Source organism: Lepidothrix coronata, unplaced genomic scaffold (assembly GCF_001604755.1).
Source record: "Lepidothrix coronata isolate B3197 unplaced genomic scaffold, Lepidothrix_coronata-1.0 Scaffold36, whole genome shotgun sequence".
NCBI lineage: Eukaryota > Metazoa > Chordata > Aves > Passeriformes > Pipridae > Lepidothrix > Lepidothrix coronata.
In genome coordinates, this window is record NW_016690216.1 from 870,601 (window position 1) to 893,536 (window position 22,936).

At 36.6% G+C, this 22,936-nt stretch overlaps 1 protein-coding gene across 4 annotated transcripts in view; it reads left to right on the forward strand.

The window, feature by feature from the left end:
* The window catches only part of LOC108496076 (serine/threonine-protein kinase Sgk3), a 56,560-nt gene extending 34,419 nt beyond the window's left edge, over positions 1 to 22,141 (forward strand). For all 4 annotated transcript variants that reach the window (XM_017812471.1, XM_017812468.1, XM_017812470.1 and 1 more), the window contains exons 4-17: positions 1,355 to 1,427; positions 4,203 to 4,278; positions 9,801 to 9,888; positions 11,762 to 11,811; positions 12,927 to 12,984; positions 13,796 to 13,879; positions 13,976 to 14,107; positions 15,322 to 15,434; positions 15,642 to 15,678; positions 15,783 to 15,869; positions 17,545 to 17,640; positions 18,460 to 18,615; positions 19,355 to 19,444; positions 20,465 to 22,141. In XM_017812471.1, the coding sequence (XP_017667960.1) occupies positions 1,355 to 1,427; positions 4,203 to 4,278; positions 9,801 to 9,888; positions 11,762 to 11,811; positions 12,927 to 12,984; positions 13,796 to 13,879; positions 13,976 to 14,107; positions 15,322 to 15,434; positions 15,642 to 15,678; positions 15,783 to 15,869; positions 17,545 to 17,640; positions 18,460 to 18,615; positions 19,355 to 19,444; positions 20,465 to 20,635 (1,311 nt within the window). In that variant the 3' untranslated portion in view covers positions 20,636 to 22,141. The remainder of the gene's footprint in view (positions 1 to 1,354; positions 1,428 to 4,202; positions 4,279 to 9,800; positions 9,889 to 11,761; positions 11,812 to 12,926; positions 12,985 to 13,795; positions 13,880 to 13,975; positions 14,108 to 15,321; positions 15,435 to 15,641; positions 15,679 to 15,782; positions 15,870 to 17,544; positions 17,641 to 18,459; positions 18,616 to 19,354; positions 19,445 to 20,464) is intronic.
* Positions 22,142 to 22,936: the final 795 nt, after the last annotated feature.

Below are 22,936 nucleotides of genomic sequence, written 5' to 3' on the forward strand. Positions count from 1 at the left end.
ACATCCTCCCAGAACTGAGGGGCACAGAACTGGACACAGTGTCCATACTTTCCTCCAGTTCTTCATCCCACAATTTTTGCTTCAACAGAAGAGGAAGTAATTCTCCTGTGATCCCCATAAGAAAAAATTACCAGCTGCTTATCTGTGCCTCCATTTCCTTTCCATTGTCTCTATGAGAAGGAGTCAGGCTTTTCTCCCTTCTGCTTCACTGTATGTGGATTTGCATGTGGCAGTGGTCTCCAAATGTAGGCTGTGACCTTGGAGCTGAGCTTGGAGGTCTGAGCTTAAGTGGCCCTGGATAGGCCATCCTTTGTTTTGCCTGTGTCTTTCAGGGATGTAGGCTTGGAAGGAAACAAAGTATCCCCTTTTCAGTACCTGCAGAGGGGGTGTTGGTGATCCATTCCTTTGCCACATTCCCTGGCCATTCGGATTAGCATTGCTCTGCTGAAGTTTGTTCAGCACTGGTCTCTCAACTTGGGCAGAGAATGAGGTCCTGGGGAAGCATAACCAGGAGGGCATTTAGATCAGTTTCTATTCAGTGTAATTCATATAATATAGCACACCAAAAAACTTGTGCTGCTAACTGGAAGAGATACTGTTGTTGCTAAGGAGAGAAGAATTGCCAGCTGCTCTATTAGAAAATTACTCTCTTAAAGAGGATGAGAGTAAGATTGCTCTTCTGAAGCATTTGAAGTACATGTAATCAAGGCTTAACTTATGTCAGGTTTGAGGTTTTTTTTAATATATAATTCAGTGTTGTTTTATGCTATCTTCTGGTCAGTTTATCAAGCGTAGAATATAATCAAATTATCAAACGCAGGATTGCAAAACAGGCTGTTCATCTGCTTGCAGTTTTGACTTAAGGGCAGACCACATGGTTTCTAAAGTTAAGAATGCCACTTGGACAAAAGCCAGAGGCCTGTATCCCCAGCCTGTCCTAAACCTCATGCATACAGCCCTATGCAAGCAAGCAAGAAAAAAACAAACCCAAAAGAGATAGAGAATTGATGGAGGAAGGGAGAAGAGAGGAAAATAAAAACAACACTGAAATTCCAGTCTATGTTTTAACCTGGGGCAAGTGGAAAATTGTTTTAGCACTGTTACTGGAGTAGTCCATAAGATGAAGATGAGATTGCCTTTGAATTTGAAAGGGTATGTCTGGTGCAAACAAGCTGAGTACAGATTGTTCTGGGTTTGTTTTTCTTCCCCCAAGTATGTGAGTAGAGGAGTTGACATAGCGGAGCAGAATTACTGATAATCAGGTGTTCAAACTGTTCATCAGAAAACAAAGTGCAATTATTTCTAGGTGCTTTGATGTCTAAGCGTAAACCACTTGTATGTATTTTGTTTTCAGCTAAAGAAGCAATTTCCCACAATGAACTTGAAGATTCCAGCTAAAAGAATATTCGGAGATAATTTTGATCCTGGTAAGTTATCATCCTGTTATTCATTTTGTCAGTTTCTTTATATGAAAATTGATCCATTCCAGCCTACAAGCAGCTATATTAGATGAGTTTTACACCAGTCCTCAAAACAGTGACTAAACCAAAGTTTAGTCATGCTTCAGTCGAGCAGGAACTCGCGTAGGTAGGTATTCTGCCATGTGATAGTTAACAAAGTATTGCTTAGTGGCCCATTGCCTCTCTTGCACTGAAGGCTACAGCTCCTCCCAACCCTCCGCTATTCAGGATTGTGACAGATTATGAACTGTCAGGTATAATCTCTCTCCTGTAAATGCTAAAGCCAAACCTCTGACTCTCCTAAGCATGTGCCTAGTTAGTTTTAAATTTCCTTCATATGACTTCCCTCACGACCAGCTCTGAAAAATGAAATAATTAAAGGATTTATCTTTGAGGACTTTGAAACTCTCTGTATCTAAATGTGCTTCTTTGTATGCTTTAGATTAAAACGAATCTCTTCTGTAAAAGGAACAACAACAGGAAGTCTGTCTGATGTGAACATATTGTGATCCAATTACCAATGATAAGTCCCAATTTAGTTTGCTCTGTACACAGCAAAATACTAATGAAAAAGTCACTTGTAAAGTGCATTGAATTAGTCTAGGTGGCATCACGGATGAATAAGCAAAAAGGCAAATGGGAAGGCCAGGCCATTGCTCTGTATTTATATCCTTCATTCAGGCTGTTTTTACTTAAGGATTTTCCTGAAGGTCATTGGAACCCTTCAACCCTCCCCTGGCTTGCTGATGTTGATCAGACTGTGTTTGTGGTTTCACCTTCTCCTGCACCTCTTTCAATCATTTAATTTTCTCCTTTGCTGAGGAACAAATGGGTCCAAAGCTGTTGAACTCTTAGGATGTATAGTTTTGGGTGTTTTAAAGTTCTTACAAACAAATCTAATTTTTGGCAGTTACAGTTAATCATCTGGATCCCGATGTCAAATTCCTTTTTAATTTTTATTAAAATAATCAAATACAAGTATCCAAGCTCTGCTGTTCTCTTCTGATTAAGATGTAAATGATTGCTAAAAGTTCTAAGTGTATCATGTCTACATATCTGCTGAAGACCAGATAATGTCATGGAGTCTGGTTTGCTGTACAGCCAAATGTGCAGGTGGATTTTGAGTCAAATTTAGTAAACTGGAGTTTTAATGAGGAAAAAAACCCTAAACTAAAACTTTATTAAAATGATATATGTAAAACAAAGTCCTCAGGCTTGTTTTAAATTTCTGTGAGCTATGCTGAAATCCTTGAAGCATGAGAGACGAAATAGTTCTCAAGATGTGTCTTGCTGGGAGGCAGGGTGGAGCTGGAGCCATGATGTTCATGTAAATTATTCTTTATCTTAACAGTGATTTATTGAAGCTTTGATGTAATGTTTCTGCTGACTTCTGAAACAAGTCACATATTTTACAAATACTGAAAAGGTATTTTACTTCTGTAATGCATTCATGGGTATGCAGCACTGTGCTGTTTGACTGGAACGCAGCAGAGTGAAACCTTTATATCCCTTTTCTCAAAATCTACCAAAAATAGTCATAGCATACATTGTTGTTTAAGGGCTCAATTTTTATTGACACTTAGGTTATTTCAAAATTAATCTTGTTTTAACTTGAAAAAATGGGACAGAGGAGAATCACTGAAACCCTCCAGAATACAGAAATTGAAAATTTAGGGGTGTTTTATCTTCACCAGCATGGATGGCTCTGTAGGCTTAGAGTGACTGATGACACAGTGCACCTGCCACACTGAAACTGCTGATGTTGGTGACTCACATAGCATCTGTATGAAAATTTACCTTCCTGTTTGTTGTCAGTAATTTGGGATTATTAAATACCCTAGCAAGGGTTTAGGATTATATCCCTGAAACACTATGAACGTTTTTAATTAATATTTGAAATACATCTTTTAATCAAAACTTAAAATTAAGTTATAATAACTGGCAGTAATCTGTATGTGGCAGTCATTTGAATGCTTTAAAAGTTAATACACAAGTTAAATATTCTTTTTCCCTACAAATTATTGTTGATATGAGTAATGAAAGACAAGATTATTCTGTTTTACGTTTTATTTCATGTTAGAGCTCTCTTTCTATTCCAAATCCTTTGTGTATTTTTCCATATTGCTACAGAACAGTTATGTGTCTTAAGCTTTAGATGAAGGTGGGGATTCTGAGGATTATTTTTTTTAACATTAGAGATTATGTCCAAAACTTAACTAAATAAAATACTTTCCTTTATCTTTGATGCCTGTATCTGAGTGCCTGCTGGCAGGATGAATCGTGCAACTTTTCCACTGCCACACATATATTATGGAAATATGCTGCTTGGTGGGACTGTTCATGTAAAAACTTGACTTGTGTAACTGATGTCAGGTGTTGCCTGTGGGTCGTTGGTTTTTTTGGTTTTGTGGAATCAGGTCTGGAAGGGCTCACCTGTGCAAGGAAGGCTGCACAGGTGAGCCCACTGCGGTTACACACTGTTCTCGAAGCACTTTACTGCACTTTTAATCCACCTGGCTTTCTACATTTTCAAGAAGTGTTACAGAGAAACTGAAAACTGTTCTCTCACCTCAGTTGAATGTTTTAAGCTTGCAATTTTAATATGTAGAACCAAACCTGTTTTGAACCAGTCATGGACCACTTTCTTTTTTAACTGCTGTTTAAGTCCTAAAAAAATCTAAGTAAGAAAATAAGTCTTTTTCACAAGCTGACTGATGATTCTAATAAATCTGTTTTTTTCAGATTTTATTAAACAGAGAAGAGCAGGACTGAATGAATTCATTCAAAATTTAGTTAGACAGCCAGAGCTATGCAACCAGTAAGTAGTTTCCTTTCTGTTTTTTAAGGGCTGTTGAAAAGACATGTTAAATACAAAATTGCAAATTAAGTATTTAACCGGAAAACTTATTTTACCTGTTCAGAGCTCTTCAGTATAAAAAATAAACTTTAATATGGCTATTTGTTCAGGAAAAATCTACTGACCGAACAGTGTAAAAATGTTTTGTTTTTTTTCTGAAAACCGATCTACAAATCAATTCGCAGGCAATTAACTAATCTTAATTCAAGGGGTGCAGATTCCACTCTAAACTCTGTTGCTGTAGGGTAGTGTTTGTTTTGCTGATGGCTGTACTGCTTGAGAACTCTGCTGTCACTTGGTACTGCCTTGCTGGCAGTAAGTCACTGCCTGTATCCTTTTTGTTAGAGCAGTTCACGTGTGCACTCTGGCACTCGTGTTAAGCACGTTAACCAAGTAGCTTAATTAGCTTGCTGAGATGGATAACCAAGATGACCTGCCAAAAGCAAATGAATAAGCTTTGCACCTGAACTGTTCTGGCAGAAGAACCGCAGGTGTGTTCACCACCATCGGTGGGACAGTGGTGAATGTGGGATAATGGCAGTAGAGAGTTGGCTCGAGTTAAATCTGGAGGACAGCGCTTGGTGTGTGAACTGACTGGGGACAAAATCCCTTCTTTCAGTTGAAATATGTAATCAGTTTAAGCTAAATCCATGCAGTTTTCCATGTTGCTTGAAAAAGTAAAATGGTAAATCTCTATGCTTGGCTTTAGTGTTAATTAAATGCTTTTTATGCATATACTTTGTTTAATTAGCCAAACTGTACAGCCTGTGAAATTGCCCATTTCCCACAGGAAGAAAATAACTTACAGAATATTGCTGCAGTTTGCAGTGTGCAGTCAGATTTTCTTTCTTCACAACAAATGAACTATTTAATATCCTGTTAACCTGAAATATGTACTTCCTTTCCTTTTTTTTCTTTTCTTTTTTTTTTTAAAAAAGACCGTTTTATGTATACTTCCGTATGATAAGTGGAAAAAAATTAGTGGCAAATTCTTTATGGTAGGATACTTTTCCACCAGAACAAATACTATGAGGTTTATGTCCATAGTACTGTTCTTTGGGAAGTAATAGAAAGCACTCTAATACAACAAATTATTGAAAGCTAATGTGATTTGTTACATCAGGAAGGGATACTGATGGTTTACTTAGCATATTCTCCTCCCCATTTGCTTGCCAGTATGTCCAAGTATCAAGTATTTTTGTCTCAAACCAATACTATATTTGTTCTCCAGAGGTAAAATGGTACCTTTTTCTATGCACAGCACAAAATGGTGTGCTTAAAAAAAAAGGCATCAAACCTCAAATGCACCTGCCTTCTTAAATTTTTGTGAAGGTTTTGAAATTGTTTTATGCTCAAATACATCTGTATCCGAATCTGTGTTCTTTAACGTGGCATTTAGCTTGTCTGCTCCATCAAAACTGACTTAAACCAGTATTAAGAAATAGGTCCAGTTGTGTGGTACTGTTGAAAGTGTGTTCAATAATAAGCTTATTAAGCATAGTTCCACAATAAAAACAAAATAGATACCTCAATTTGTCTTGTGCTATTTTCCCAACCCTTAAAGAAACAGTAATGTGGGAGAAAAAGCAAGCCTCTAATTGACAATTCAGTGCAAAAGCATTTAATTTTATAGTTATTTCTATGTTGTTTCTCTCTTACTAAATGTAAGGTAGTTTGTTTTTCTGAAGTTAGCTTTTGTTTTATTTTATGCAGTGCTCCGTTGCAACAAATCATATAACTATGTAATCTGTCACCTTTTTGGTGCACTAATGAGTGTTGTTAGTGAAGAAATACCAAATCTTTGATCTTAGTGGTTTGTGGATTCTTTTGTAAAATTTGCTAGAAACTATTCAAGGAATATGTAGTGACTGTCTTCACAGATAGTCCACATCCTTGTTTTCTTAAGCGGTTTTACTTTAATGTGCTAATTGAATTTGATATTGGGTAAAATAATTTAAAATAACTTAAAGTTAGTGATCTACAAGGAATACTTAACGGGTTATGCATTCTCACAGAACTATTAGGAAGTCCACCTTCCACTGCATCTTTTAAGCATTAAAACCAGTATCAGGATGTCATATATTTTAAGTCCCGTATAGAAAAACTGTTTCACTGAAAGCTTAAGGATGGTTCAAGATGATGTCCTTATTTCTGGATGGGAAGGCACTTGTACATCTGAATTGAAAAGCACAAATGTCAGATTCAGTATGTCCAAGATGGCAGTATTTACATTAATAATACAAAGATACAGCACTGTGTTCTCATTTATCTTGAGTGAACTTTGTTCTTGGATCAGCCATGTTTCTTGAATATTGTATCGAAGCCAAACCTTTTTGATAAATAAAAAACCCAAGAAAAACCTAAAGTGTGTTAGAGTGATTAGAGACCCTGTGTATGTTAGAGGTATAGACCCTGTGACTGTTGACAAGGATTTTCCTACAGTCACTGTCAGGTGGAATACAGGGTGAGGTTATTGGCTTAGTCCATATTGGGAATTAAATTATCTACAAGCTGCATTTCCTCAGCTAACTGAATGTGATAGACAACACTCTCATTGATAGAATGCAGATGTTCCAAGAAAAGATGGCAAAAGGGATAGAGATCTGATAATGTGTCTCCCTTGCTGACTGATGTCCTTAATGGGAGCTGGGAGTTTGTTCCTTGTGAGCACTTAGGGGCTCCCTAAATCACTGCACAACTATTGAAAGTGGGCTGCTCACCCCCTCGAATGTAGGTCTTCACTGAAATATTAATGCATTTAATTGTCTATCAGAACATCTCCAAATAAAACCTGTTTGAATCCAACTGTAGAATAGAAGGTGCATTAAAGATGTAATGTAGTTATTTTTAAGCAGTGCAAAGTAGCTCCTTAATGAGAATGAGAACATTTGCATAATGCATGGAAGAAATCAAGGATGACAATACCCTACAACTGCTGGGGAAATGAGTTATCTGTTCTGTGAGAGGCCAGGGGTCTGCACTTGTTCCCTAGAAGAAAATCAAATAATGAAGTGTGTGGAGAAGAGGGAGGAGGAGCTGGGCACCATTATTTAAATAAAGTGTGCCTTAAATGTTAAGTTTCTGTCACTGGCTATTAATTTTACCGTTTTGCTTCAAAATTTGTGTTACTTTTTGGGCTTGTCCATATTTCTGTGTGTGTCCAAAATTTTTGTGTGGTAGCATATTGTTTTTGCAGGAAGACTAATGTATGACAAGTACTACAGAAAAAATTGTACTGAAGCAGAGCTTGACACCCCTTCGTGTATTTCAGAGATAATCCATAAAATAAACATAGTCAATCATAGAAATCTAGAAAAAAACAACTTTTGCTGATAGTTTATGTAAAATGTATATTGAGCATCCCTTTTTAAATGGTTTTCTCGATCCTTTTAATTTCACAGGTGAGGTTATTTTAGGAATAGTTTCCATGTATTTTAAAATACATTGAGTTAATACATGTGAACTAATACATCCTATCAATCTGTATAGCATTTTGCATAACGTGCTGCAATTCTGGCTAAGAAATTGGTACATTAAACTTTTTATTTTTAATCACTGGTTCTTTGCAGTGCTTTTAGAATTGCAAATGTGAACACTGTAACATTGCACAGGTACAACTCTGGCTGCCATGGATTGTGGAGACCGTGGAGTACCCTGCAACTGCAAGGCAGCCTTTTCCTGTGAATTGATTTTTTTTTTAATTTATTTTTTCCTGCTGTGATTTCAGTCATGGACAGAGTTACTATAGTAACTATTTGAGATGTATTACAACATGCTCTATTTAATCAGCCAGTTGTCCAGATTTATGCTGAAAGGTAATTAAGGTCTGGTTCTGTTGTTCTGCCTAGTGAAAAGCATGAACCATACCTCTTTGTTCTTGATATTATGATATCCAAATATTCTGAAACTTAAATTGTTTAATCTTGACCCAATATTACTACAATATTCAAACCACAGTGATTTTTGTCTTCCTGGACCTCAGGATACAAGACAAGACTCTGAAATAGATCAGAATTTGGAGTTCATACAAGATGGGAAGAATTAAACTGAAACAGTGGTGGGAAATGGTGAACAGTCTTGTTGCTGTACTTTAAACATGAAAGGCTGAAGATAAATGAAACAGGTTTCAAATAGGGCATAGGAATACAGAATGTGAGCAATGGAGACTGGGAGCCTGAGATAGCATAGGACATGAGGCAGGTTCCATAATGCTGATATGAAATACAGGAGCTGGAGAAGTGTCAGAAGCAGCTCATCTCATACTTCTGATCCTCACTGTAGCGAAGTGTGGAGGGTGAAATGGATTGAAAATAGCAAAGCAAGTATATCTATTTCTTAGGAAAACACACCCTATTTTATATATACTAGGGACAGGATAAAAGAGCAGCTCTGTAGGCGAGTGCTTTTTCTTGTACTGAATGGCTTATGTGGAGTTTCCTGTCAGTGACTGCCCCAAGTCCTTCCCAGAGAGTTTTATCTGTGAAATTTAGGTAAGATTTCTTGCTTGATAGGAAGGTTCCCTTTTAGTGAACTGAAGGAACTTGAGAGATTCAGGTCATCTTTTGAAGTGGTATTTAGGCTACACATGATACCCCTTTTTTCAGGAATTAATTTTGCCTCAGTTGTATTACATGGTTAAGAAAGATGTGACATACTTTTGAACTGTTGGGTAAGCCTTACTTCCTAGGAGTGGGTTCTCGGAATTTTCTTACTTTCCCATCTTTCTCTCAGTCCTCATCCCCCAGCCCCACTAAGACAGAGCTAGAAACTGGTGCTGAAGATAAAATGCATCTCCTTAGGCACTATGGGAGGTCTCTAGGTTCCTGAAGCATTTGTGTCCTGCAGCTGACTGGAAGGATTTGTTAACACTATCTTGTCACTGGGTACCTCGTCTTGGCACTGTCAGTGCCCAGCCAGAATGCATTCTGGATGCAAGATCACCATCTTCTGCTTTAAACTGAATGGGGACAGGAATGTTACTGCCATGTATCTCTTGGGACATACGTCTTTTTTTGGGATACAGATGATGTATTTCATTCTGTATTGTATTGGACTTGGTATTTAGTTAATTTTAAAAAACTCAACAGAATTTTAAACTCTTAAGTTTTTTGAAAGAAAGTTGGTTTCCTGGTAGTTGCTAGCCAGTTAAAACTCATGCTTTCTTCTGATAATTACCTTTTAATGCAGTTCTGCAGAGTATCTCGTTATGAAGTCTTCATGTACACATACTTTAACGTGTCAGGTTTTTGCAAGTGAAAAATTCTATGTGCTGTATGTAGCACACTCAGCAGTTGAATTATGTTGCTATAAAAGCCTTACTTGCACTGTCCTTAAATATAAAATATAAATATATATCTATGTATAAACACAAAACCTTGTGATTAGTAATTTCTCTGTACACTGCTGTTTAACCCTGTGCTCTCTGGTTATGGCTGAAAATCATGTAGATTATTGGTGTCTAATGAAGTTAACTGTGTTTCTAGTCCAGATGTCAGAGCATTTCTTCAAATGGATAACCCGAAACACCAGTCAGATCCATCTGAAGATGAAGATGAAAGGAGCAGTCGGAAGGTAATAAAACAGAAAAGTCTTCTAAATTTTAGCTACTTAAGAGCAATCTTAGGTATATTATTTGCTGGAAGTTACTGGTAGGTTTTGCAATAAATACCTTCCCTGCTTTTTTAAACTACTTAATTCCACTGTGGGCTGTAAGCTGTTTTTCTGTCAGATGTGAATTGCAGAGGGGTAAAAGTGATTGCTGGCTTTGTCTTGCTTCTTCCCCACTTGCTATATGGGTTAAAGAAACAAAACTTCAGTCGTAGCTTAGCTGTCATAGTTTTTGCAATCTCTTCAAAGACTCTTGCTAAAATGATCTGGCAAGGAGCAGGGAAGATTGAATGTTTAATTGTCTTTTTGTTTGCTTGTGCGTTGTTCTTTTTTAAAGAAGAGGAGAAATAGAATTCTCTCAGGGGAAAAAATGCAGTATTTCTAAAAGTCACTCAGGAGCAAGGATGGATTTGATTTCAGTTCACATATAACACTGTGTGAGGTCTGAAGCTTCTTTTGTCACAAAAGCCACTATTATGGCCAGGGGTGGATTCTCTGAAAATTAGTTTACAGCCTTCAGAAACAGTGCTGTTTGAAAAAAAGCAGTATTTCTAGGAAGGCAGAAGTGCCATATGTAAGCTTGTTTTCTCAATGGCTTACTACTTGGCCAACAGATGTGATCTTAGTACTTTTCTTATTCAGGCCCTGTTAAAGATGTAAGAGTTGTTTTGGTTTGTGTGTGATTCAGAGCAGATTTAGTGTGTTCTAAAAGTTTTGATTTCCAGAGACACTGTTTTAAAATACCGTTTTCTTCCTCGTTTGAAAGGTACTTTAAGTAATGTGGAATGATCATAACCTTCTGTGGAAAATTACTAATGTGCCATGCCAGAACAAATTCCAAAATAGGAAGAGAGCTAATGCATAGTGGCCTGGACCCCATACTTTTTGGTAGAAAATTCACCTTCTCATAGTTACTGTAAATGATGAAGCCAAACAACAAGGAACAAAAACAAGCTTTAAAAAAAAGTAGCTTTTTTAAAACTGTCCAGTACCATTGGCTCTTGTTAGTGAGTAGAAGCATCCATTTCTGCTGTCAGGTTATTTTCTGCTTCTGTAGGAGTTCTGATTTTGTGCTGCCTACCAGCCTGGCCCCAGGTAACTTGTATTTGAGTGCAGTTTACCCTTCTCTGATAAAAGTCTAGAACCACAATGAGGGTGCAAGTACTGCTTTTTTTAAATCAAAAACAAAATGGAGAAAATTGTCTAAACGACAGCGGCTTCCTCTGCTCCCTGTAGCTTGCAAATTCTGCCTGGGTGTGTACTGGTAAGATTTCATGACGTTCCAGGAATTGAGTTATTTAACCTTTAATGTCAGGATAGAAAAGGTTGGTAGTGTTTTTCTTGGGGGGGGACAAATGTTCACTTCTGTGTTTTTAAAAGCACTGTGTCTGTCATTAGTTATAATACAAACAGTGTGGGTTTAAAATTATTTTATTAGTAATATCTTGGAAAATTTGGAATAAAAGGCAGAAAACATATTCATAGAGCAAATACACACAAAGCATTAAGTTCTGAATGGGGAACAAGTTGTTTGTTGAAACACTCTTAAATTTTTATTTCTGATTTTGTCCATTGTGGACACAATTATTTTATGACCTACGTCATTAAACGGGATGTATGCAGACATAATTCATGGCAAGGTGATGATGGCCAAATATTTCAACTTAAAGTTATCCAATCTGGATATTAGATCTCTCTAAATGTGTAATATAACAAGTGTAAAAGTATGAATTGAGCAAATTAGTAGAATATTTTGAAATAAGTATTGGTTGAAATATAAGAGAGAATTTAAAAAAAAAAAGGGATTACAAATAAACCTCTTTGTCTCTCCCAACAGTTAAACTCTACCTCACAGAATATCAACTTGGGACCATCTGGAAATCCTCAGTAGGTTTCAATTAAATTGAATTAAAACATAATTCAATTTACTGTAAATGTTTTATTTTGACTAAATTGGATTAAAATTAATTTTAAAACCTGAAAAGTTAGACTGACCTTGGGAACAGTCCCATATCTTAAGAATGTGAACAGCTTCTGAAAACAAGTTTGTTTTAATAATGGCAAAGGACCAGCTTGCTTTGTTGATGTTACAAACCCACTTACTGCAATGGTAACTCGCTTCTCTGTTTGCTGTCTTCTGTAGAGTTTCTGTTCTCAGTTCTGTGTGAATCTGCTTTCCTCATCTAGGAGATGACTGTTATTTTGGTTTTACTTTCCTCACAGATATGTTCTGGGCTAGCAGGAGGAAGTGCTTAATAGACTGCAGTAAGAAAAGAATTTTAAGAGTACTTCCCTTCAGGGTCAATAAATGGAGAGGTGTATGGTGATGTAACTGTTGTTTTGGAGTTTGAAAACATGGATAATTGTTTTGCTGACAGAATTGTATTCAGGAAAGAGTAAAGGAATCCTGGGAAAAACTGAAAGGAGTAGTGATCTGGGAAGTGGAAAAACCGAGACTGAATTCATACATACACACATAGAATAGGCAGGTGTTAGGACTTCCCTCCTCTTACTGAAATTTAAAATGAGGGAGGAATGGGTGGAGGGAAGAATGGAATAAATAAGAGGGAATAGATATCAAACTTAGTCCTTCCTTCCCTCATGTAAGCTTGAGAATCCATTTGGACCTCTAGAAATAAGAAATAAGCTGCAGGAAGAGTCATGGGGAAATGGAGACTTAAGAATTACAAGAAACTAGACTGTGGAGAATAAAAGAACAGTCTTGCTTCTCCTTTATATCTTAAGGCTAAACTTACCAAATAAAATAAGCTCAAAGGATGCAATTTGAACACTTTCCCTGAAGGAAAATGGAATTGCAAAATGAAGAGGAGGTGTTGTCTCTGAGGGCAGGTCTGCAGAAACCTAAGTGTTGGGTGGAATGAGGAAAAGGAGGGTGCTAGCAGGCTGTTGTCCTCACATTACAACTCGAGTGCTATAGTAGACTGCTGTACAGCTTGTAATTTCTACCCAGGTGACCTGTCTCCTTCCTAAATATCTTTCAGTGCTAAACCAACAGACTTTGATTTCCTGAAAGTTATTGGGAAAGGCAGCTTTGGCAAGGTGAGCTTTTGTTTCTGTGTCTTATCCTGGTGCAAGGATGCTGACTGGTTTCTCATGTATAGTGACTGTCAGCTGGAGACCTGACCAGAGGTTTTAGAAGTGGTGTCAGTCTAGGGTGGCATGTAAACTGTTGTACTGGATCCCTGTTGCTGCTGCTTTACGGCCCTGCCATGTTTTTTTCCCTGGTGCGGCCGTTGGCTGCCTCAGTCACTTGTTGGGAGTAACAAAAGGGAGTGTTTCCTTTTCTCATCAAGAGCAATAGGGATCCTCTGTTTCCCCTCAGAGAGGAAGGGAGGTACCACTGTGCTTATGCAGCAGCTGGAGTACGAATCATGTTTTTCCTCATGTTGTCATGGACTATTTTGTGAAACCCCTGATGCTGTGGAGCAATATGAGCCAAGAGCCCATTGAAAAGTGACTTAAATATTGATATTTTTACAAGGTGCCACAGAGAATCCCTCTTGAACTCTCTGCCTGTGGATTGTTTTTCAAGTTGTTGTTTTTCATTAAATTATCTTTAAAATTTGTTCCAAAAAAAAAGCTGAAATTGGTCTTGATAGAGATTTAGCAGGTCATGGAAAATAAATGTTATAATTCAGTCTTTCATGATACCACTATCATGACAGATTTTTACTGAACTGTAAGACTCTATTTGTAGTTATATTGTTGATTGACCATATTAAAAGCAAAGAAACTGTATTGTGAAAATATAGCATGAACACTTTCCAGTTACGCTGAAATGATGAAATTATTACTAACAGAATGTGAACTGCAACAATCACATTTCTGCATCTTTTTTTTAATTTCACAGGTTCTTCTTGCAAAACGAAAACTGGATGGGAAATACTATGCTGTCAAAGTGTTGCAGAAAAAAATTGTTCTCAATAGGAAAGAGGTTAAGAAAAATACTCTTTCTCCACCTACCTCCCTTCTTTTTTCCCTTAATTACAAAATTATTCCTGTTTACTTATTGATCCTTTACTTCTTACAGCAAAAACATATTATGGCTGAACGTAATGTGCTCTTGAAAAATGTGAAACATCCATTTTTGGTTGGATTACATTACTCATTCCAAACAACAGAAAAGCTTTACTTTGTCCTGGATTTTGTTAATGGAGGAGAGGTATGTGGTGGTTTTGTTTGCATTTGAGTCTGTCTATTCTGCTAATTCTAGGTGGGAGGAGCAAAATGATCCTTTACAATGGGCTATGATCAGCATTCTCCTGATTTTCAAAATCCTGTTATTATCTGCTGTTGCTGCAGACTTCTATAGCTGTACAGACTCTGTTCCTCTTATTGACAACTTTAATCCAAATTTATTCATGGTTGTCAGATACAAACAATGTATTCCACAGTTACGTAAATTTACCTTTATTACAAATTAATCTTATATTGACATTTTTCACCATGTAACACGGTCTTTTCCTTGAATGTGCATTAGCTGAGATGCTTATGTTTCAAAAGAGGAAGGAAGGAAACTGACAGCTGAATTTATTACATTGTGTCAGAATTGGGACAAGATGGGCCTTTCTCTTGTCTAATTTACTGTCATCTTATTTAGACTGCATTAGCAAAAACTCCTTGTTTGCTCTACTCTGAATTCCTGGCCACAACTTAGTTTTATATTGTTCTGGGCAAACTAAAATACAGTTCAAAACAGCTTTCAGATTTTAATGAAGTGCTTGGAAAGAGAGGATGGCTTTTTAGTTTTTCCCAAACTTTGTAGGCAGAAAACAGAAAACTTCAGTTTTCTTAAAATATCTGAAAGTTGAATTTGTAGTATAGTTTAATCTTTATGTTAATTATTTAATCTTTGACTAGATTTCTGTATCTGCTCAAATTATTTGAAGCCAGACAACTCTCTGTAGCTGAGAGAATTTGTGGAATCAGCTTGGAATATACATTTCCCAAAGGGATCTACATTTAGGTTATTTCAGAATACAATTTTATAAATAATTAAACAAAACTTTAATAGAAGCGTTAACAGAAATGAAAGATCATTTATTTGACACCAGGTTATAGTCTGCTAGGAGGTCCTCTTGCATGATTTAGTCTTGCCATCTTCTATTCACACCTTAATGATTTGTTCTAGTTCCTTTTGACTAGTCTTGATTTGAGGAGAATGTGTTTGAGTTACTTATCCATTTCTGAGCTACAAAAGAGAAGAGAGAAAGAGAGTAAAGCAGTGACTAAGTCATGCAGCAAAACCAATTTGATTTAATTTTACATTTAAAAAAAGCAGACAGCAAAACAAGTTATTTCTTACTGTTAAAATTATGTTAGAACCTGATTTTTTTGTCTGTGTAATATTCTTATTTACTATTTGCATATTTACAGCTGTTCTTTCACTTACAAAGAGAACGTTCCTTTCCTGAGCACAGAGCCAGATTTTATGCTGCTGAAATAGCCAGTGCACTGGGCTACTTACACTCCATAAATATAGTGTACAGGTACGTTTCTGAAATGTATCCTTGTCCTGCAGAAGTTCAAATTAGTACAAATTACCAGATAAAAAACACTTCATGAAATCATCTTATGGGAAACCTGAACTTGACAATTTGATCAAAACTTGAAGCTTTCAGCTGAAAAATAAAACTCCTTGCCTTCAAAGCTCTTGTAACTGCTGTTTTGAATTAATACTTCTTTTTTTTTGATAGGGATTTAAAACCAGAAAACATTCTCCTAGATTCACTAGTAAGTATGCAAGATTATTTTTGGTTTTCTATGTTTGCTCACAGAATTGACACTTTTGTGTATCCACATGTTCTCTTTTTAAAATACCACTCTTTCTTAAACAGGGTCATGTTGTGTTGACAGACTTTGGACTTTGTAAAGAAGGGATTGCAACTTCTGATACCACTGCAACTTTCTGTGGGACCCCAGAAGTATGTTGACAACTTTTGCAGGGCTTTTTGTAGTAATTAATGGCTGTTGACTGTTATTAGTGTTTGTGTAACTGGAGGATCAAATATTGTGGTTTGTACTGTTGCATTCTTTTAACAAGCTCTTCCATGAAACCAAACCAAAGACAAGCTTCCTGAAGATCTTTTCCTTTTTCTTTTCACTAATACACAATAATAATTGTCTACTGTGTACTGCCTACATCACCATAACTCATCTCTTCCTTCCTCTGTTTTTCCAGCCCTTTCCAAACATTATTTCCTCCCATGTCTCCTAAATGCTGGCTAGACAAAAGACAGCTTGTGTAACAGCTGCTTCAGATTTGTCAATATGAATCTACTTACCATATCCTGCCACTGATTTTTAATAAGTTTATAGGGAATTAGTATCAGTGACTCCTGAGCAAGTTATTGCATACGCATGAAACTTTGAACTTGCTGACTGAGTTATTGAACTCTCTTGTCTTTTTACTGAGAAAACTGTACTGGAAAACTTAGACTCTGTAAGTCTTGAACACATATGAGGGATTCACTGAAATATCAGCATTAATAGCTTTGGTAATTTGATAAACATACTTTAAATTACAGAAAAGATCTTTGCGGGCAGTGAAGCATGAGTGAGTATTTATTTGAACTAAAAAAAAAAAGGTCAAGTAGTTGATTTCAAAATACTTCAGCTGCTTTTCTTGTTTTTCCAGGGTCACCGATAGACAAGTGAGTTACAAAGCACTCACATATAGAGAAAGTTTGGGAAATACTGATCTAATTAAACTGTGATCTAATTTCAGTCTGTGCCTTTTTGGACAATGCTATCATCTATTTGTAAATCAATTTCAGAATTTGAATACTAGAATAATAGAAGTAAGCATCCTCTTGTTTTGAGAGGTTAGAAACCGTGCTGTAGATAAGGACTCACATGATGCTCAGTAATAGTAATTTTATACTATATACTCACAAGTGATGGTCTTGTATTATGAAGTGGCTGTCCTTGTGCTGTAGGGTTAGTAAGCTCTGAGAAACTGAGCAGATTTTGTGCAAGGCAGATGGAAACCAGTTATCATAGTCATTCAGTGTGTAGTGGATTTGATATTTATGACAAATCAGTCAAGTGATACTTGTTTGACAAAAATCTGTAACTCAGCAACTCACAACTCATGCTCTCATTAAGATTTACAATTAAACTTAATATAGGTCATACAGTTTCTCATTAATTATAGATTTGAGGCAGCATTTATATCTTCTCGTTTCATTTTTATGTACTGGATGGGGGAGCATACAGGCTTAGGATGGCAGAACAGGCATGGCTAGTCACCCACCTTGCTGAGAGATGTTCCCTCTGCAACAGTGCAGCAACCTATCTGAAATGTAAAACAAGTTTCATAAGAAGTGTCAAAGTAGTTTGAAAAAACAATAGTGTGTGGGAAGTATCGTTTCAGTTGGGAAAACTGTTGTTCTACTTGGTAAACAACCAGATGATGATGAAGTTATTTTCCAGGTTTGTTGAAGGAGATAAATACTTCACAGACTTGCAATTGTTATGATGAAGCAGCTTTTCCTAAAGGTGTTTACTGTGGTGTGACTAAAACCTGGGTTTTATTTGTGCTGGCCTAATGCTCTGAAATACTTCCTTATATATATATTTTTTTATTTTTTTTTTTAGTATCTTGCACCAGAAGTCATTAAAAAGCAGCCCTATGACAACACAGTAGACTGGTGGTGTCTTGGCGCAGTTCTTTATGAAATGCTTTATGGGTTGGTATGTACCTGATATGTGGGGGGTAGGAGTCGCTTTCCTCCTCTCTCCTCCTTTATTTGAAGTAACCCTCGAGTGTTGTTAAAGATGCTAACTTTTTGCATAATATTGAAATACTCCACTTAAATGGATGAACAGATTGTCTTGTACTTAACATAGCACATGTTTTTCTCTTTTGGATTTTATGTTATCTCTTGGTGTCCAGCAGTTCACCAAAAAGCCAAATTGTAGACATCAGCTCCGATGAAGACAGTCATCCCTTTGAGGCAGTGTGAGAGTAAACTGAATTAACAGTGATAAGACCCAATTAAAAAACTTAGCTTAAAATTTTGTCAAGTACTAGAATAAAAAAAATTTAAATAATTTTTCTTACTTGGGTCTCCTATGTTTTTTCCTAGCTTTTGATGCAGCACTGGAAGAAAAAATCTTACTATGCTGCTTCTAGTCATATGTAATTACTCCAGTAACAATGTGTTCTTTTCTCAAGTTTTATCTCCTCTCATAGGACCTTAAATAGGGAGAGAGATTTTTTTTTCCCGCTCTCATGTTCTTTTCAGGCAAGTTCAATGGGTGCTTTGAAGTTGGATGGCATCTATGCCTATTTATGAGTGTGAGAACATGTTAGGAGGAGAGGAGGTGGGTGGGTGGGAAGTTATCAAGTGTAAAGTTGTGGCAATGGTGATGACTGAACTATAAGTTAGCAGTACGTGAGAAGTAGATTTCCCCACTGCTAGCAGCTCGTGTGTCTTATAGAATCATTTACTGATCATACAACACAATTTTGCGTGTGAGTTCAAATTCATGTGAACTTGTATTTTTTAGCCTCCTTTTTACTGCCGCGATGTTGCTGAGATGTACGATAATATTCTTCATAAACCCCTGGTTTTGCGCCCAGGAATCAGTCTCACAGCCTGGTCTATCCTGGAAGAGCTTTTGGAAAAAGATCGACAAAGCAGACTTGGAGCAAGGGAAGATTTTGTAAGTGATATCCTATTTTATCAAGCCCTGTGTCATTTAAAGGGCCATCACCAAATTCACGTGCGCAGCCCTGGATTAATAGCTGGAGATAGAGATTGCACTACTATGTGTGTCTCTGTTTTCCCCCTTTTTATTTCTTTGTTTTTAAGAAGTTGATGAGAGAAAAGTGTCTTCAAAACTGTGTGATGAAGAATGATCTAGAAGGATGTACTCCGTCCATTAACTGTGAAATCTTTGTAGTCTTCTATTTGCAATCCTAATGTTAGATATTCTGCTGACTTTAGATTATAAGCATTTAGATTATATCATTGTACCTTTTACAGAGTGGAGCAAGATGAAATGATTTAGCACAGCTGTTTGCTGCTTCATAACTAGTAAGCACATTGCAGAGTTGTTGAAGCAGCTGCTTCTCAGACGGTGGTATGCTCTACAAAAACTAACCAAGCTTTAAGGCATGAACAGATACCAACAGAAAACATCCTTGCTCTATGGTAGACTTCAATATTGTTGTTTTTATGGGTTAAAAGCAGAAAGTATGATCTTAAAAGGAAACCAGTTTATAGAGGCAGGCTAAAAAGTTTTAATTCCTCTTCACCAACTACAGTTTTTATTGCAAAGTAAACTATGAGTAAACAAACTGATAAAGCACTTGCTTATGGGCATGTATTCTGAAGTAGAAGTTACTGTGATGCACAGGATGGATTTCCGAAATATCTAAAATCTTTATTCCTTACTGCAGCTTGAAATTCAAAAGCACCCGTTTTTTGAATCTCTCAGCTGGACTGATCTTCTTCAGAAGAAGATTCCGCCACCATTTAATCCTAATGTGGTAGGTGCCCGGTGCTGGTTTAGTGCTAAATTTTTGCTTTTGAGGGCTCATCTATTTGCAAAGAGTGTTTGTTTCAGAATAGTGAAGAATGGGATTCCCCTGCTGAGTGCTGGCTGCCTTTTTGAGCAGTCACACTTTTGAACCACAATACCGTCTTTTTTTACTTAAAACTCAGTTTGATGGATCCCTGTTTCTTCTGCTAGCTCCTGTCAAAGTCCTGCCAATTTTTGTGGGGTCCGAAGATTGAAGAAAAAGTACAGATAACTTATCAAAGACTTCCCAAAAGACTGGTTTCCAGCTTTTTTAATAGCTTTTACATCTTAGTTGCAAATTTTCTCTGTCCTTCCATCAGTTTAAACTGGGTCAACCTGTGACTGCTTGTCCAAAAACTCAGGGCGAGGTGAGACCAACAGTGGGGAGGAAATCCTTCCTGCAGTCACATCAGAGGATCACTTTTTGTTGAGCCTGTGTCTGGTGAAAGAAGCCTTAGCTGTCTTGTTGCTTCTCTCTGTGACTAAATATTACTATGTTGAGTTCTTAGGTGTTCACTGGGAAGCTGATCTATCTTAACAGTACCATTGCTAGAACTTAGCACTTTAAGAGATTATTGATGGAAAAGGGAGAAAAAGAATTTGGTGTGTTTTGAGATTTTTTTTTTCTGATGGGTTTTGGGGTTGTTTTTATGTTGGTTGGTTTGTTGGATATGTTGTGGTTTGGGGTTTTTTTTGGGGGGGGTGTTGGTGTTTGCATCTCCTTAACAATCATTTAAGAAAGATACATTTCTTTATATTTTCTAGGTTAATCAGGTTTGGCCCAAGCTCCAGCCTAAAAGAAAAAAGCACCCCTTCAATAGTTATGTTCAGGGATGCTGCAGTGTGCTTCCTTAAATTTCCTATACTTAAATAGGAAAAAATGACATAGACTAGACAGCTTTGAGAACTAAGTTTGGAATCTAAAGGACAAGGACAAGTTTAAAACACCATATTAATATGACAACTAACAGATCTTTCTGTTTTCTAGGTTGGACCAGACGATATTGGGAATTTTGATGCAGTATTCACAGAAGAAATGGTCCCATACTCAGTTTGTGTTTCTTCGGATTACAACATCATTAATGCCAGTGTCCTAGAGGCAGATGATGCATTTGTTGGATTTTCTTACGCACCACCTTCTGAAGACATGTTTTCCTAGGAAGTTAAAAGCGAAGAATGTCTCGGAAGTCTTGGAGTGAACTGAAATGTTAGGGTTATGGACACATTCCAAAATAGCATAACTAGTGCCTCGTTTTGTATGTAGGTTTGAGACCTATGAACAAACTTTCTCTGCTGTATAGGAGGAATTTGGGCATTTTGGATGGCTTTCTTTGGGATTTGAACTGTTTGTTCCTGCTGCAGAAAATATTTTTTAAAACCTTTAAAAAGCATTCTCTACATATTTTTTAAGCAAAAACACTGACTGTTCTCCTCAATCCCTTCAAGTTTACATTCATACCTATCTAATTTGCCTGGCACAAACAGCAGCAAATTTAGTAAATTTATAAATGCTTTTGTACTTATTTACAGTGACTTTGTGCTTGAATTGTAACTATGCAAATTGTCTTTTGTATATCCTGGTTTAAAAAAGGTAAATGTTTTCCCTGTTAACAGTTGGAAATGTGTTAATTTACCTGTCAGCACTTAAATGAGGGGTTAATATAAGTTAAGGACCAAGATTCTTAAAGGACTTCTCCAGAATGAAAACTTGGTTATGTAAAACTGGATTCTTGCTCTTGCTGAAGTACCCGTTGGCTCAACTGGATTATCTGAGGTATGGGGGATTAACTCAAAGCAAGGATGGAACAAATTAACTGGATTGATTGATAACATTACTTATTATGTGTTCTACTTTTCTTCCTGAGCTAAATATGTCTATATTTCAACTACATTAAAAATATTTTTGGTTAAAATTCTGCTTCTCCAAAGATATAAAAATATGCAATAATCACCATTACTTTAAAAGGCTATCTTGCTTTGATGTTTTGGGTGTGGGTGGTGAGGGGATCATGCCAAATATTAGGGATTTTTCTCATGGATTTGTAGTTTAAAACACTAATGTGTTCCAAATTGATTGTATTTCAGCATTCATAGCTACTTGTCTTTCTGTTCCAGTTTGCACCATTTTTAAATCTTCACTTGATATTGGGGGGGGAAATGTAAATTACACTGATAATTTTAAAAATGTGAAAAGCTGTTGTATTCCTCATAACATACACATGTATGGACAAACAGATAATACTGAACAATTTCTGTTTAAGGAAATTTTTTTAAACAATGCAAAAATTGACTGCAGTTACAGTGTATAAAGGCCTATCATGGTAGTTTATTATATATATTACTTGTAAATAACAACTTATTTTTGTCTGTTACTTCAAAAATGTTCTGTGGTTTTTTGTTCATAAATACATTTAGTTAAATGCCTTGATTTGAGAGAAGATACTGATGTATCATAATAATACATAAATTGAATGAATGTTACATGAATTTCAGTATCTAAATCATCTTGTTTTTGACAAAATAAGCAGTTAAGATAAATAGTCTTTGTATTCCATCAAGATCAGATAAAAATTGAGAACTTAGGGGAAAAGAGTGTATTGAATTGTAATTCTTTTGAAATAAATGTTGTGTCGACAGTGAAAAATTAGGTAAGTGGAAACTAAAACAGGATTCCTTGCTTATCTCAAAGCGTATCTCCTATAGCACAGTCTCCTGCATAGTGGTTAAGTGATGCTGAGCAGTTGCTATGTGACGTTTTGGAAGCAGTGATTGGGTTAAAGAAGTAAAAATTGACATCGGCATGGAAGGTCGGAAGGAACTGTAACACTTGTGGGAGAGGAGTGGTGGCTTGGCACTCATTTTCCATAGTTTTCTTCTGCAAGGATTGGAAATAGCTATGTGCCTGCTCAGGACAACTAGCAACTACATGAATAGTGTTCTTGGAGTTACAATCATTTGGAAGCAACAACCTTGGTGTTATTTGGTTTGGTTTTGGGGTTCTTTTGGGGTTTGGTTTGGGTTTTTTTAACATATATTTTTAATATCAGTCTCTGATGGACTGGAGAGCAGAAATTGATGATACGAAAGGAGGTATCTATTCTCATACTGAATTTTTACTCTGTACGCTCCTGAAATTATTGTGGCTACTGTAACTACCTTTCCTTTATGGCAAGGAGGTACACTACTCTAGAGAGATGGGAAGGAGAGGGGTTCATTCAGAAATTGTTGCTGTGGGAGATAGCACTCTTTTTAATTTTCGTCTTGTATTTCCAAAATGTCCATACCTAGCTGCCTGACTGGGTGAGGGCTTTTGGTTTTTTCTTTTTGGCCACAAATTTGGGGGTTCTTTCCTTCTTTTTTTTTTTTTTCCCCTTTAAGAAAATATTATGGCAGTGGTAGTTGAAGTTATTTCTGGGAGAGCAGCTTAATAATTGCTTATTAAGCTTTTTAATATTGCTTA